General features: G+C 34.6%; 1 protein-coding gene across 7 annotated transcripts in view; it reads right to left on the reverse strand.

Annotated features, from left to right (window-relative positions):
- The window catches only part of LOC144446984 (cGMP-specific 3',5'-cyclic phosphodiesterase-like), a 128,394-nt gene that overhangs the window by 5,868 nt on the left and 107,643 nt on the right, over positions 1 to 14,883 (reverse strand). For 5 of the 7 annotated variants that reach the window (XM_078136862.1, XM_078136860.1, XM_078136859.1 and 2 more), the window contains 13 exons: positions 14,378 to 14,442; positions 12,826 to 12,889; positions 12,326 to 12,517; positions 11,325 to 11,468; positions 10,478 to 10,624; positions 9,684 to 9,791; positions 8,632 to 8,741; positions 7,962 to 8,049; positions 7,592 to 7,692; positions 6,686 to 6,763; positions 5,946 to 6,084; positions 4,931 to 5,014; positions 2,690 to 2,867 (listed from right to left, as the gene is read on the reverse strand). In XM_078136862.1, the coding sequence (XP_077992988.1) occupies positions 2,690 to 2,867; positions 4,931 to 5,014; positions 5,946 to 6,084; positions 6,686 to 6,763; positions 7,592 to 7,692; positions 7,962 to 8,049; positions 8,632 to 8,741; positions 9,684 to 9,791; positions 10,478 to 10,624; positions 11,325 to 11,468; positions 12,326 to 12,517; positions 12,826 to 12,889; positions 14,378 to 14,442 (1,498 nt within the window). Of the gene's footprint in view, positions 1 to 2,689; positions 2,868 to 2,967; positions 3,065 to 4,930; positions 5,015 to 5,945; positions 6,085 to 6,685; positions 6,764 to 7,591; positions 7,693 to 7,961; positions 8,050 to 8,631; positions 8,742 to 9,683; positions 9,792 to 10,477; positions 10,625 to 11,324; positions 11,469 to 12,325; positions 12,518 to 12,825; positions 12,890 to 14,377; positions 14,443 to 14,883 lie in introns of all 7 variants that reach the window. The other 2 variants (XM_078136861.1, XM_078136866.1) reach the window with 1 other exon arrangement.

A 14,883-nucleotide genomic window follows, 5' to 3' on the forward strand; every position in this document is an offset into this window, starting at 1 on the left:
AAGGACTATATTATCAATTTCTAGTCGCAATAATTGATTTTGGAGATTCTCAAGGCACAAGGAGAGTTAAGTAATCAAATCACATTTTTTTCACACAAACGACTACATGTGTATCTACAACATATGATGTGTTTCATTTGACTTGGCAAAAAAAATTACATAAAAAATTCAGGGTTAAAATCTGACACTAGGTGACATGCAGGACTATTTGAAGCATGATATGGTGAGACCACAACATATCATTCTATCAAATTTCTAAATGGTATTTCAATGACAGAGGGAGTCACATTATCTAACTCTTAAATACTCAGCATTCGTTGTGTCTCTATGACAACAGCATTCATTGTGTCTCTACGATGACATCATGATACACAGAGTGCTAGTTACTGTGCCTATCACCACAACTCACTGGTAGCAATATCACCAATGTCATACTACAGATTTCAGATCAGTATGAAAAGTTTACTGTGTCACCATAGCGACACATGAATGATTTTCAGAGAGACCATTAGAAGTGTCTCTTGATATTTTGTCAAAAAGTGGTTAGTTTTGAGTTTTTGATTTGTACATAAACTGAGTACGGAAGTATTTTTTTTTGTCCAAAAGTGGCAATTTTTAAGTTCTAGCTGTACTGCATACTTCAAGAGTCATTATTGAATTGCCGATAACTTCAACAAGATTTATCATTCAATTTAGTATTTGAAGTTCACAAAATATTTGTAAACATTTGAAAATATCTCATAAACCTTTAGGTTCTTAACAAACTGAGGAAAATAGTGTCAATAAAGGGATTTAGAAACCACCATGAGGTAAAACTAAACTTCTACTACTCTGAAATCCATAATAGAAGGGAAGAAATTTGGATGGGAATACATGTTTATGAAACCAAATTGCCTATAACTGACTAGCCATATATGAAATCAAATTGCCTATATCTGACTAGCCATATATGAAACCAAATTGCCTATATCTGACTAGCCATATATGAAACCAAATTGCCTATAACTGACTAACCTTCTTACCACAGTACCAGTTAATAAATGAGGAACACCTGACTATCCTTCTGTATAGTTTTATCTGCCAGATATCCAATTAACATGTAATATCCACTAACCATCATATGACCACCTAACCCATTACCCTGTAATATCCACTAACCATCATATGACCACCTAACCCATTACCCTGTAATACCCACTAACCATCATACGACCACCTAACCAATTACCATGTAATACCCACTAACCATCATATGACCACCTAACCCATTACCCTGTAATACCCACTAACCATCATACGACCACCTAACCCATTACCATGTAATACCCACTAACCATCATATGACCACCTAACCCATTACCCTGTAATACCCACTAACCATCATCTGACCACCTAACCCATTACCATGTAATACCCACTAACCACCATCTGACCACCTAACCCATTACCCTGTAATACCCACTAACCATCATCTGACCACCTAACATTACCATGTAATACCCACTAACCATCATATGACCACCTAACCCATTACCCATCCCTTTTTGTAAACCCACTATTAAACCTTCATCTGTGTTAACAATTTACCCACCCTTTCCATAATACCCATCACCCATATTTGACTACTTTCCACAATACCAACAATGTACCTTCCACAATACCAACAATCTACCTTTCTACAATACCAACAATCTACCTTTCCACAATACCAACAATCTACCTTTCCACAATACCAATAATCTACATTTCCACAATACCAACAATCTACCTTTCCACAATACCAACAATCTACCTTTCCACAATACCAACAATCTACCTTTCCACAATACCAACAATCTACCTTTCTACAATACCAACAATCTACCTTTCCACAATACCAATAATCTACCTTTCTACAATACCAACAATCTACCTTTCCACAATACCAATAATCTACCTTTCTACAATACCAACAATCTACCTTTCCACAATACCAACAATCTACCTTTCCACAATACCAATAATCTACCTTTCTACAATACCAACAATCTACCTTTCCACAATACCAACAATCTACCTTTCCATAATACAAATAATCTATAATTATATCCCACATTAAATTATCTTTCATAAATAAATACCCAATAACGTACCCTTCCATAATACCAGTACCCTATCACCTGTATTTGACTATACTCCTCTGCATTATTTAATCACCAATCAGACTACCATTCCTTAATTACCCCCACCCCCCCATAACATCTTCAGCCATACCAGGTACTCTTGTTGTCTAATACCCAGTCACCCATATTTGACTACCCCTCTATCACCCAACTGTTGTCTTATACCCAGTCACCCATATTTGACTACCCCTCTACTACCCAACCTGTCTCGAGCTGTAATACCCAATTACCTATATTCTAACTAACTTACTCATATTCTAACTTACATAGTGCCATGGCTTCAATTTTGCAATGATCATATTTACTTGCTATTTCTACCTCACTATTACTAAATTTGAATACAACTGACTACTAGAAATGGTCTGTCAGTGAGTGGACGTGTTGTGTGGTGATCGTGATGTGATATTGTGTCGAAACAGTCAGACGAGGAGGAGGAGGTGTTTTGCCAAAGTGGACAGTACTAGTCAAGTGACATGCATTCGCACACAGTTAAAGGCTGACAGATCAGTTATCACGTGTCACCTCACCAGCCGATTTACTGGATGATGTTATTTTCCCCTCCTCTTTGCTTGTCTTTGTGTTCCCTGTATCATGTTCCTGAGACAGATGATGGTCATGCTTTTCCGCAAGAGACTGCCAATTCTTGCGGTTAGTTATGACCCCCTCAAAGAGGGGACTCAATAGTGGTTCCAAGTCTGCAAAAGTCTACATGGGGGAGAAGAAACAACAGAAACAAAAGAAAACCTATGATAAAGTATAAATTGTGTTTGAGATATGTCTCTATTAAAGTAAAAATAACTCTAACCATCCTCGTGTTCATCCGCCAAGGCTTGCCAGTTATCGCGGTTGCTTTTAACTCCGGCGTACAGTGGAGTCAAACCTGGCCACACATCTGAGAACATCTACAAAATGGATGAAAGAGGAAAACAGGCATAAAAAAGAGAAGTGATGACAGACAGGAGATATCATAATGATGACAACTTTAACAGGTTAGTAATTAAAGTTTTGAAAATAAATGTTATATTTTTCTATTTTACAAAACAGAAATGATTCATGTGTGCATGTGAATGTTGAAAAAGATATTAAAAGGATGGCATGAAAGAATTCCGTAAAAATGTGCAATGAAAAACAAGTTACAACAAAACTATGAACATTAACATAAAAGAATTAGATGTGAGAATGTGATCTAATTTCCAGATTGACTAAATACATAGCTGGCCAGCATATACAAACATTCACCATACAACACAACTGGCAAGACTCTGGCAGGTCAAAGTTCAAACCAATGCCTGTATTGCTACTCTACAAACTTCCATTAACATGAGGAGGCTAACATGTTAAAATTGTACCACTTAGCTTCTCAATAAAATCTTTTGACAGCATTGTCTTATTAAATATCGCTGCAACCTGGTAATTTCTTATAAAATAAAATGTTATCATTTGTCCGTAAGTTAATTATTACATGTAGAAGAGAACTGTTTGACATCAACAAAATGACTACCGTAGCATAAACTTGGCATAAATAAATCTGAGTAGAATCCACCCATGGCACATGCACTCCAAATTTCAAACCAATCTGATCACCAGTTTTGGACAAGTTGAAAAATATCATTTTTGACCCAAAATGTAAAATAAATCTGCTGAAAATAGAAAATTATTCTTATCAACTTGGCATGAGGAAATGTGAATAACTCCCTCAAGCACATGCACATCAAACTGTTCACCGGGTCAGAGAAGAAGTCAAAAATACCATTTTGACCAAAAATACATACATATAAAAAACACCTGCTTAAATGGAAAATGACTCAAATGATTGTGGCACAAACAACTCTGACTAGCACACCAAATACCAAAGCAATCTGACACTTGGTTATCAAGAAGAAGTTGAAAATAGTACAAGTTGACAGATGAGTGACAACAAATAATCCATCTGACCATTATGCTATACTTGGCTGTTGCTAACAGTCGAGCTAAGAAATTGACAAAGAATATGTAAATGATTTTTTCATGGGCCATTCTCTGGTAGATATTAGCAAAACATCAAAATTAATTAATTCTTTATTTATCAACATAGAAAAAGCACTAATAAATCCTGTCCCACACACACTATGTAAGTTGTTACAGGTGACAAATAGGAAGTCATAATTTTTTAATGTTTTGATTGCCTTGAATTCATGAACTTTGAATTTATTGTGAAACTGTCTAAAAGAGTAAAACAATAACATCACCTTGAAATTGTGATGGTGAGACTGAGGAAATGTCATTTATGGACATTGGTGTGTACACAATATGGATCTATTATGAAATTATGGTAAAATTTGATAATTGGTACATCTGAAATTTAATTTTAAATATAAATAAGTCAGTAGAAATAAACAATCACATTGAACTGACGAGTTTATTTTTACACAGTTATTGGTTAGACTATGCAGGAATTTGTTCCTAACTACTGCAAACATAAAGAGTTGGTTGTCGTGAAGTTACCAAGCTCTGAAGGACAAAGTTGGTAAGGATGTCATCTGGTAATAGGGATACTGCAAATAACAGTGTTAATAATGACAAGTCAACACAAATAGTCAAAAAGACAAACAAATAGGCACACAAATATACCCCTACATAAACTTGACCAGCCTGGAACTAATATCAGCTCCACCCCATCCCCAACCTCCATCACTCCAAACTATGCCTACAGAAACCACAATTTTAGAACATCTTTCAATATCCATCTTGGTTAGTAACTCATTGGTTGTCAAGGGCTACCAGTTTACCTTGTACACTGGCATACAGATGGCATCAATGAAACCAACTTGCATCTTGGGTAATTCATCCTTCTTCTCTCTGTCCATCATTGCCTGGAGGAAAGAACAACAGACAAGTGAGAGCAAACCATACAATGACATGCACTCTTTCTCTGTATTTCTCTGTACAGTATTCTTTGTTGAGTATAAACATTGATTTACAATTTTACTATTTTCTCAAAAGGTAATGCTTCCCTTTTCATAGCTAATGTGACAAAAACTTAAGAACTGTCAATCACATTCCAACTGACTTCATTGTCCATCTTACTGAAAGCTGATACAGATTCAAGATTGTAATTCACGGGATGACATCATTGTACTCAATTGACAAGTTGTTACCATTCATTTAATGTGTTGTATATAAATATTTGGTAAACTGTAATAATAATTTCTCATACCAAAGATTTAAAAAGTTGCTACTTTGTACAGTTATTTCTTTAACACGACTGGGTTCAGTAGTGGTACAGCCTTATGGTAAAGTGTCTGTCTGTCTGTCTGTCTGTCTGTCTGTCTGTCTGTCTGTCTGTCTATGAGTGAATGAAAGCCTTAAAGTCACAAACTCCTAGGCTGGATGCCATTGGATCAGTAATATGTAGGTAGGGTGAAAAAGGATGCAAAACTGGGTAAAAAATGGGCTGACTGCAAAGATACTTGTAGGTGATGTTACTTTGTGTGTTAAGTTTACAAATTGTTCAAAATCAAACAGTTATGCTACACTGCCATTGTCGCTATTTTCTTACAGCAATAACATTAACATATATGGAAAATAACTACTTTCTGTTCACATTCTTGTCTAAAGATAGTGCAATCATTAATTTCTGTCAGATTGCAGGAGAAAAATATTTGAATATGATGGGTGCAATTTTTCTGTTATCACTATAAAGGATTGAAAAGTATAAAATATTAATTTAAAATTTATTTTAACTCAACTGTAAATATACTAAAATTTATTACAAATTAATATGCAAACAAACTGAAAGCTTACAATGGGTTGTTGTCCTAACTGCATTTTCTCCAAATCTCCTTGTTCAAAGAATTCACCAGCCACCAATTCTGCTACTCGACGCTGAATTTCCCAAGGCTTTGTAATGGCTGATACGTCACATGCTGTCATCATCATACCCCTGTTAATATACAATGATCTTTGATCTTAATCACCTTTGACCCTTGATTAAACTGAGCAATGTCAAATATACCATTTATAGTTTCCTGTCCAGTTGAAGTAGATTGGAAAATTTGCTGATATACAGATGAATGAGGGAGTAGAGGATACACAGAATCTTTCAGTATAGGTTCCATGATGCATTTTGTATGTGGGCATAGTTCTGTGTTTAGTTTTGGCTTATACTGTCTCTATTAAATTTGAAAGAACATTTTCATCATTAAATGATGGAAAGACTTATTGACCTATTCAACTGTGCATTGCTGATTTTAATGAAACAAACAGTTTTAAATTTTATGAGTAAATGCAGCGTACAGTCGGGTGACATCATCAACAGGTTTACATTCCTAACAAATGACTTGCTAATCATAACTGCAGAAAACAGTGATTATATATGGAGAGATATATTTGATAATGAATGCCTGTATATGGTCATATATTCTCAAATTTGAATATGAATTATGAATTAGCCAATAGTAAACAAGACACAGGAATTACATGACTCATGATATTCAAATTGAAAGACTGTCTGACCAATCATATATATTGATCTCTGATCTCACCTCAGTAAATCCTTCTTCTCTGGTCTGGTCCAATTTTTCTCACCCTTTTGTACGAGTGTTGTAAAGTCTCCACGTTTTCTAGAAACAAGAAGATATAACAAAGGTTTCAGACAGAGAAAGAATACAATAAGATCAATTTGACTGTCAAATTTTCAACTCAAACTATAATTTAATTATATTTATGATTTGATTTGATTGTAATGTCAACTTTTAAACTTATCATAAACCTCTGTTTTAGGTATGATCATTAGAGGATGTTTGTTGATGGCATGCAAGCCCTAACTCATTTCTTTTTCTTTGCAAAAGTCAAAGTCAAGGTTAAGAAAAAGATTCTGAGAGAATGTTACGCCATCCCATCATTAATATCAATGTATGCCGTCAACAAAATGACAGACCACCTTCTAGCATTGTTATTTCACTTGGTTGTAAAATACAGATTTCCTTGACGTTTTTTACAAAACCGTGTCATCAAATTTTCTATGCCTCAATCAAGTGTAAAAGTATACTCTTTCAGTTGTTTTATAAACCTGGTACATGTACGTATGTGGCCTTTCTAATGTAGTCAGTTTACAGTATTTTCTGTGCCCTAACGGAACAGCAGACTGATTCACAACCCTGATTATATTTAACTCTGAATGAGATCTAAGACAATATCGTATGGCATATATGTTTACATTCATTGACTATTTACTTGCTGTACACTGCTAACATTGTTTATAGATTGCATACTGGACTGACAATACAATATAGTATACTTTAATTTACACTTGGTAATGATGCTATAAGTGATTGTAGCAAACATATATACATTTTACTTGAGTGTTATGAGTCGTAATACACAGCAAAAATTATTCCAAAAAGATATAAAGTCACCTTTAATATGTCTGTTTAAAATATCATACTTACTTGAAATAAAGAGCTAGGTCAGTAGAAAGGATAGCACTCTCCAGAATTTTGATGCAGCTACGATACTCCTCAGCACTGAGAGACTGGAATACATTGTTACCCTGAACACAATGGTTGTCAAATTAGAATATCATAGTATTTCAACATTATTGTTACCCTGAACACAATGGTTGTCAAATCAGAGTAATGTAAAGTTCATCTTCTTGGAAACAATACAAGTCTTCATAGAAGATACAGTCCTCCTGAAATACTTTACTTCTATGTGACTGAATGGAGACATGATATGTGACTGAATGGAGACATGATTTATGAGAAAAGTGGTAACTACAAACAAGTCTTCATAGAAGACACTGACATCAGTAAATCTTACCTCACTGTTGAGTATCATGATACAGTGGTCAAAATGATGGTGTTCCATGGTTGATGTTCCATATAGTGTAGCTAGAGGTGATTCTGATCTGGTAACAAAATAAAAGTATTTTTTGGTAAGATTTAAAATACACACTGTCTATCAATCATATCCTCCCAATCACTTACAAATGTTTTTTTCTTTTTTACTGTCATTTTTTTATCCATCTCTGTCCTACATCAAATGGAAATTATAAAGCGTTGGGCCATTGCTACACTAGTTCTTGACACTTGCATACATATGCATGTACGCATGCACACACACATGCACATGCACACACACACACACACACACACACACACACACACACACACACACACACACACACACACACACACATGCACGTACCTACCTACCTACCTACCTACATACACATGTATACACACACACATACATACACACACACACATACATACATACATACATACATACATACATACATACATACATACATACATACATACACACACACACACACACACATACATACATACATACATACATACATACATACATACATACAAACACACACACACACACACACACACACACACACACACACACACACACACACACACACACACACACACACACACACACACAATCATGTATGATTTTACTGATTACTTACTTTTGTTGGTATGCATTATTAGTGCCACGGTGATCCAAATCGTGACAAAAACATGCTACCAGCAGAGCAAATACTTCCAGATCTGATATCACAGTTTCCATTCCACCAGACTATAAAATAGGAAATAAACACATATATAGATAACTTAATTAATATCCCATTAAAATGTAGACAGAAGTGATTCAATTGAATCTAATGACCATGTTAGGGCCCTTGATTCTATGTTTCTCATTGTAGCACCTTAAAAATGATGGGTTGATCAATCAGTTGGTTAAAAATAAAGATAAATATTTGAGAAAAGGAAGTTTATGTGTACATGTTAGTGATACTTTTATTTCATAGTCTGAATGACTTGGAAATGACAAATTCTTAAAGTTCCCAAATTACAACAATAAATGACAATTTTCACCTTGATATGGAGTCCCCATTGTACAATCAGTGGCATTGTGTTTTTTCTAATCCTGCCATAGAGGGCATTATTTTTTAAAATTATTTTGCCAGATTGAAGAATTAATGGTCATGAGAAATACAGAATTAGGTGCAGCAGCCCTTATATAGTTTCAAATGTTTTGATACTTAAGTTCATAGGAAATATAACTAGTGTGGGATAATTTTTAAAATTTATTTATTACCTCAATACACTTATTGCCTGGTATGAGGGCACTAGGAGATGTCTATTATCAGAAGGGCTGTAATATTTAGCAACTATTTCCCAAGGATTATAGCTGAGGGAAATAATCATGACATAACAGCACGAAGGGTAATATGACGTCTACTAGTGCCAAAATATGGTCAGACGATAAGTATTTTATAACACATCACATTCCAGGCACATACTCTTTCCATAGTCAAAGCAATTCCCCCGATAAGCCTTACATGCTACGTGAAGATTACCCAAGGGAAAATAGAACAGGAAAAGTGGCCCCTATATGCACATTGAGGTCACTATGGGTCAATAGTCCATACCATGTGATACAATCTAAGCCAATCACTGAAGGCTATATGAAATTGACATATTGCATAGTAAATGGATCGCTCTAAGATTTCATTACCTTAACCATTGCAAACATTGTCTGTGCAACATTAAATGCATGTCTCCAGTTATGGTAGGTAACATTGCGATAATTCTTCTTCACACTCAACAGCCATCGACATATCACCTAGACGACAAAAGAAAACAACAAAGTTTGCCATCATTAATTGTTAATGTTCTTAATTTGTCATCTTTTAAAACTATTTTGACATTTTTCTATTACCGATTCATGTAACTATGATAAAAAGTTCAAACGAGTCAACAACTACAGAGCTGACTTTGAAGATTTTCACCAAACCAATACCACAGCGCCATCTTGCTATAACACAACCAAATTCTTTTGTTTTTCTTTGCTAACTAATGATCGATATGCACTCATTAGGCATGAATTGATTTTTTTTTAATTATCCTTTTGATATACAGGGAGTTTATATTCCAGACTATATTTTGGAACAGGACAGCACTGATTCTACGCTATGCTAGCACAGAACAGTATGGCATAGACAGGGTAGAGGGGATGATTCCAGGCTATACTGTAGAAGAGGACAGTACTGACTCTAGGCTATACTAGCACAGAACAGTATGGCATAGACAGGGTAGAGGGGATGATTCCAGTCTATTGGGTAGAACAGGGCAGCACTGACTCTAGGCTATACTAGCACAGAACAGTATGGATTCTGGCATAGACAGTGAAGGGGATGATTCCAGACTGTACTGTAGAAAGGTACAACATAGATTCCAGACTAAATACTGTAAAACATGGATTGCATGCAAACTGCATACTACATAAATGGCAGATAAAGGTATGCTTACATCATAAGGCACATGAAATGTATTGATTAAATCACATTCCTGGAACATTCTAACAGAGGCCGTCAATGTGCCATCCTCTGGTAAAGTTAGATCATCAAATGAGAAACTATACAGGTTGAATTCTTCTGCTGACTTGATCTCCAGTTTCTGAAAGAACAGAAAAATATTAATTGTCAGAAAAGGTGAAGATGTAGAGATAGTAGTCTTATTATTGGTATCGGTGAATTTTATCTAAGGATATGGAGGATAAAATATATCACTAGTTATCTTACTTTTTGTTTTGAATAGCAACATACGTTAGTTATTTACTGAAAATTGCTTCCTTGATGGAAATAAAATGTGTGCTATTTAATTTAGTCAATGGTTATCTTTTTTGAGAGACATAATTCAGTTCAAAAGTTAGAGTCAAAAAGCTTCTCGTCACTAGCATAGGCATAACACAGAGTTCTCACAAGGGGGTTACACACCTATAACAATGAAATATTACAGGAGTTATACACTTGTGAGGGTGTTAGGTTAATAGTTTGGAGAAATATGGTGACTACTGTGGTTCCTTTACAATTTTGAGGTCAAGAATTTCTCTTCAGATGCTATATGGTATAATTCTTTCTGTTTCCATGTTTTTCAAAAAAATCTTACCACAGAAAGCTTTTAAATGTTCACTTCTAGATTGCCTTGGATCCAATTCATCTTTATAATGATGTTTTTGTCATGCTTGTTTTCCATGAAAATATCTACCATAACTGAAATGGTATGTGATTTGCACAACAGACTAACTATACAAGGACAGATGTGATTGGTTTGCTGACATCAGTACTCATCTATAATTGGTTATTCTAATTCTCACCTTGAGTTTATCTGTCTCTTCAGGTTGTGCAGTGGCGTGATAAGAGAGAACTTCCAAGGCTACAGCTTGTTTTGCCATCAATTTACATGCATTCTCATACATTTGTGTATTGTGGATACCAAGACCACAGAAAATAGCAAATGCCTGAAAAATGGAAGGATAATATAATACTTCTGAATCCTCATTGCTATACCACTATATAGTGTAAATCAAGTATTTTCATTAATCAATATCACTGGCCAGGTATATCAAAATTGTATGTATTTCCACAAAAACATTCCCATTTTGCTGTTTCCATATCTTAAAACAGCACACACTGCCAAGAACAAAGAGTGTTTGAATCTTCACAATGAATTACGCCCTCTAGAGACAAAGCAGGCCTCAATGCTGAAATGTCAATGCTGACATACTTGATTTTAAGCTTGTAATTTGCAGGAATTCACTTTTTATTTTTGACTAAGATATTGCCCACTTTAGTATATCACCTTTGTGTCAGGTTTGAATGAAACTAGCCACTGATACACTGATGGATTGACATATGGAAACCATCGTCTTAGCCCCTTTATACTAAGCCTAGAATCAATGTGGATCATAGGGATTTTAAATTTTGTTTTCCCCTCTCAAAAATTTAAAATCCCTGTCCTCATGGATTCCAGGCTATCTTATACAGATGGGAGTTATGCATTGTATTAAATTACATATAGAATTCCCTTTTTCGTGGTAAATATTTTGTATCCAGGAACATATTATCTTATCCAAGAGAAATCATATCAACTGTCCATATAATAAATTCCTGCAAATTACAAGCTTAAAATCTAATATGTTGGAAATGATTTTAGACATTTCAGCATTGAGGCCTGCTTTGTCTCTTCATCAATCCTCAAATACTTGTAGAGAAGTACCGTGAACCTTGTTTCAAAAAACTTCTTTTTTTCATAATATACTTGATAGCATCAGATAAGCTGTATAGAATGATAACAATTCACAGGTAAAGGTGTTACCTCAAAGATGTTGACATCTTTGTCATGGAAAGGCTGACCATTATTCTTGTTCAAAAGTTGCGCTACACCAACAACTTTATGCTCACTATTGTAAATTGGCATACAGAGTAAAGTTTGTGTTGTAAATCCGGTGCCTGCATCAAAACCCACTTTGAACCTGGTGTTGTTTTCTGCATCCTCTATATTCAATGTCTGTAATTCAACAAAAGGTGAAATTTTGGCTTTTGAAAACAGCTTTGTGTTGGGTGTACGATTTGTTGAGAATACATTGTTCATACATGGTTCCAAGAATCAATAGGACAGTAAACTAGCTATCAAGGAATGTAGTAGATGGATCCAAACGTCGCACTCATTTCCAATTTATTTCCAAGTATCTCTATTTTACTGTCAAGTAGGTTTGTTGTCATAAAAAGTGTTAGTTACAGACCCTACATAGTATTTGAACAAGTTTGGCAACTCATAGACCTTTTCTCAGGAGTTTACAATTTCATTATTCTTACCTCGCCTGTGGTGGCTACATGTTTTGCAATTCCATTTTTAGTTGACCACTCCATGGTTGAGGGTCTGGAGAAGAAACAATCCTTCAGTCATAACATATAAATTATATTTTAACAAATATTTTGCAGACCATGTTAATTCATTATCTCTTGATTATCTATCAACAACCAACATAAATTTGATGTAAATATGTAGAATTTCAGGGTCTCTTTTTATGGAGGTAAAACATACACAACAGACTTTAATTTTTGTTCCCAAAACTAGCTAATGTTATCAAACTTTGCAACATTTCTTTGTACAATTTGAATTTGGAATCTTTCAGCTACAGGGCTTGATAGGAGACCTATAGAGGTGTTTAGGAAATGAAAAATCATTTTTGCACCTTTTTTTGAGATAACCATCTAATTCTTTCTTACTAACATGACGATGTTCACTCTCAAAATGTCACCACAAAATGGCGATGGTAAATGTTATTACTCATTCATAACATGTTTGCTCTGAAGACAATGTAAGTTCTAGAAATGTAAAGTAGCTGAACCTAGAATCAATTCCCAAAGGAACACAGTACATATCAGTGCTGACAGAGACCCTGAACATCTTGATTAATCTGTGCTACATAAAATGACTAATGTCTAATATTTCCTTACAGGAACAGGACACACATGACAGTGCTTCAGTTGAGTCTGAAGAATTCCAAATCCTGAATTCATGCAATAATAAGCAATTTAGTACAGAAAAAGAAAAACTCCTAACAACTTATCAACAAACTGCAGAAATAACACTTTCTAGGACTTTTGTCACATAAATATTGTATCACCAAAACTCATCGCTTTTCACAATTCCAACCCAAATCTTTAGGCAAAAGGTAGAGATTAACTGAGCGAAACTCAAAGGATAGCATCTCATGCTGTTTTGATAAACCTACATTAATAAATAAGTAGACTCTAACAGCAAGATGCAGCTATGAATATTTTAACAACGTGTGGATTTTATGGTTTCTATGGCAACTCACATCAGGTTGCAACCTTATAATATTTGAAGTCATCACTGGATTAGGTTGACAGAACTATTCTTAATTTGGTAGGTACAGAAATGTCATCTATTGGAAGCTTTAAATTAGAATATTTAAATAATGTTATCCTGGTTCGGCAAAATTTGAGAACTTGTATCAATATATAGTGAAACATGTTAACATGATCAGATTGACATGTAAACATTACTTATAAATAAAAAAAGACCATGCTAGATATTTTCACATATTGTAAAAACAAAGTCAAAACTAATGATTAAAACAGGTGTTTTAAGCAATAGACACTTTTTAATGTTTATATGGCTTCATATTTCAAGTCAATTCTTTGTGGTCTATTTTGTATTCTTGTTAATAACCTAACTCCTACAGTTATATCTTGCATCTAATAAATTAAGTATGTCTTTCAGGCCTCTGATACTCTATGACCCCTATCACTACTAAGCTAAGCAAAATACATTATGTCAAACCAAATTTCCGCCTTTCAAAGACAGTAACATTTCATCATGCTTTATTTTATACTTTACCCTGGCTTTTTAACTTCTTTGTCTTTGGCACATAGATCAAATGCTATAAGGAATTCCACTTCTTCCTGCAAGAAAATACAACGACAAAAAAAGTCAGTTTAAATGAAACACCTGATTAACTCTTTCCTGCACTGAATATTCTACATTGCAGTACAACCATTAACACTATAGGACTACTCTAAGAAGAGCAACTTAAAAGAGAAAGCTAGTTGCTAGGCAACAAAGATTAATACAGACCAATGCCATGACAACCGAGGCCAGGTTCACTTCAGACAATATACTCTGTGCTTGCTTTGGCTTGGGTCTTGCATATTTCAAGATTATGTCCATCAATCTTTTTATTACAACATTGAGTAGATAATGGAGAAGTCTTACATTACAAGCTATTACTTTCTATCTAATTGCCTTTTTTAAATGTCACTGTTAAACCGCTATACAAGCTTTTAATGTGTCCTAGTTTCTTGAATATTCCATCTAATGTTTCTCTTTGTAAGGAATATGTACAA

Source organism: Glandiceps talaboti, chromosome 15, assembly GCF_964340395.1.
Source record: "Glandiceps talaboti chromosome 15, keGlaTala1.1, whole genome shotgun sequence".
NCBI classification, from domain to species: Eukaryota; Metazoa; Hemichordata; class Enteropneusta; family Spengelidae; genus Glandiceps; species Glandiceps talaboti.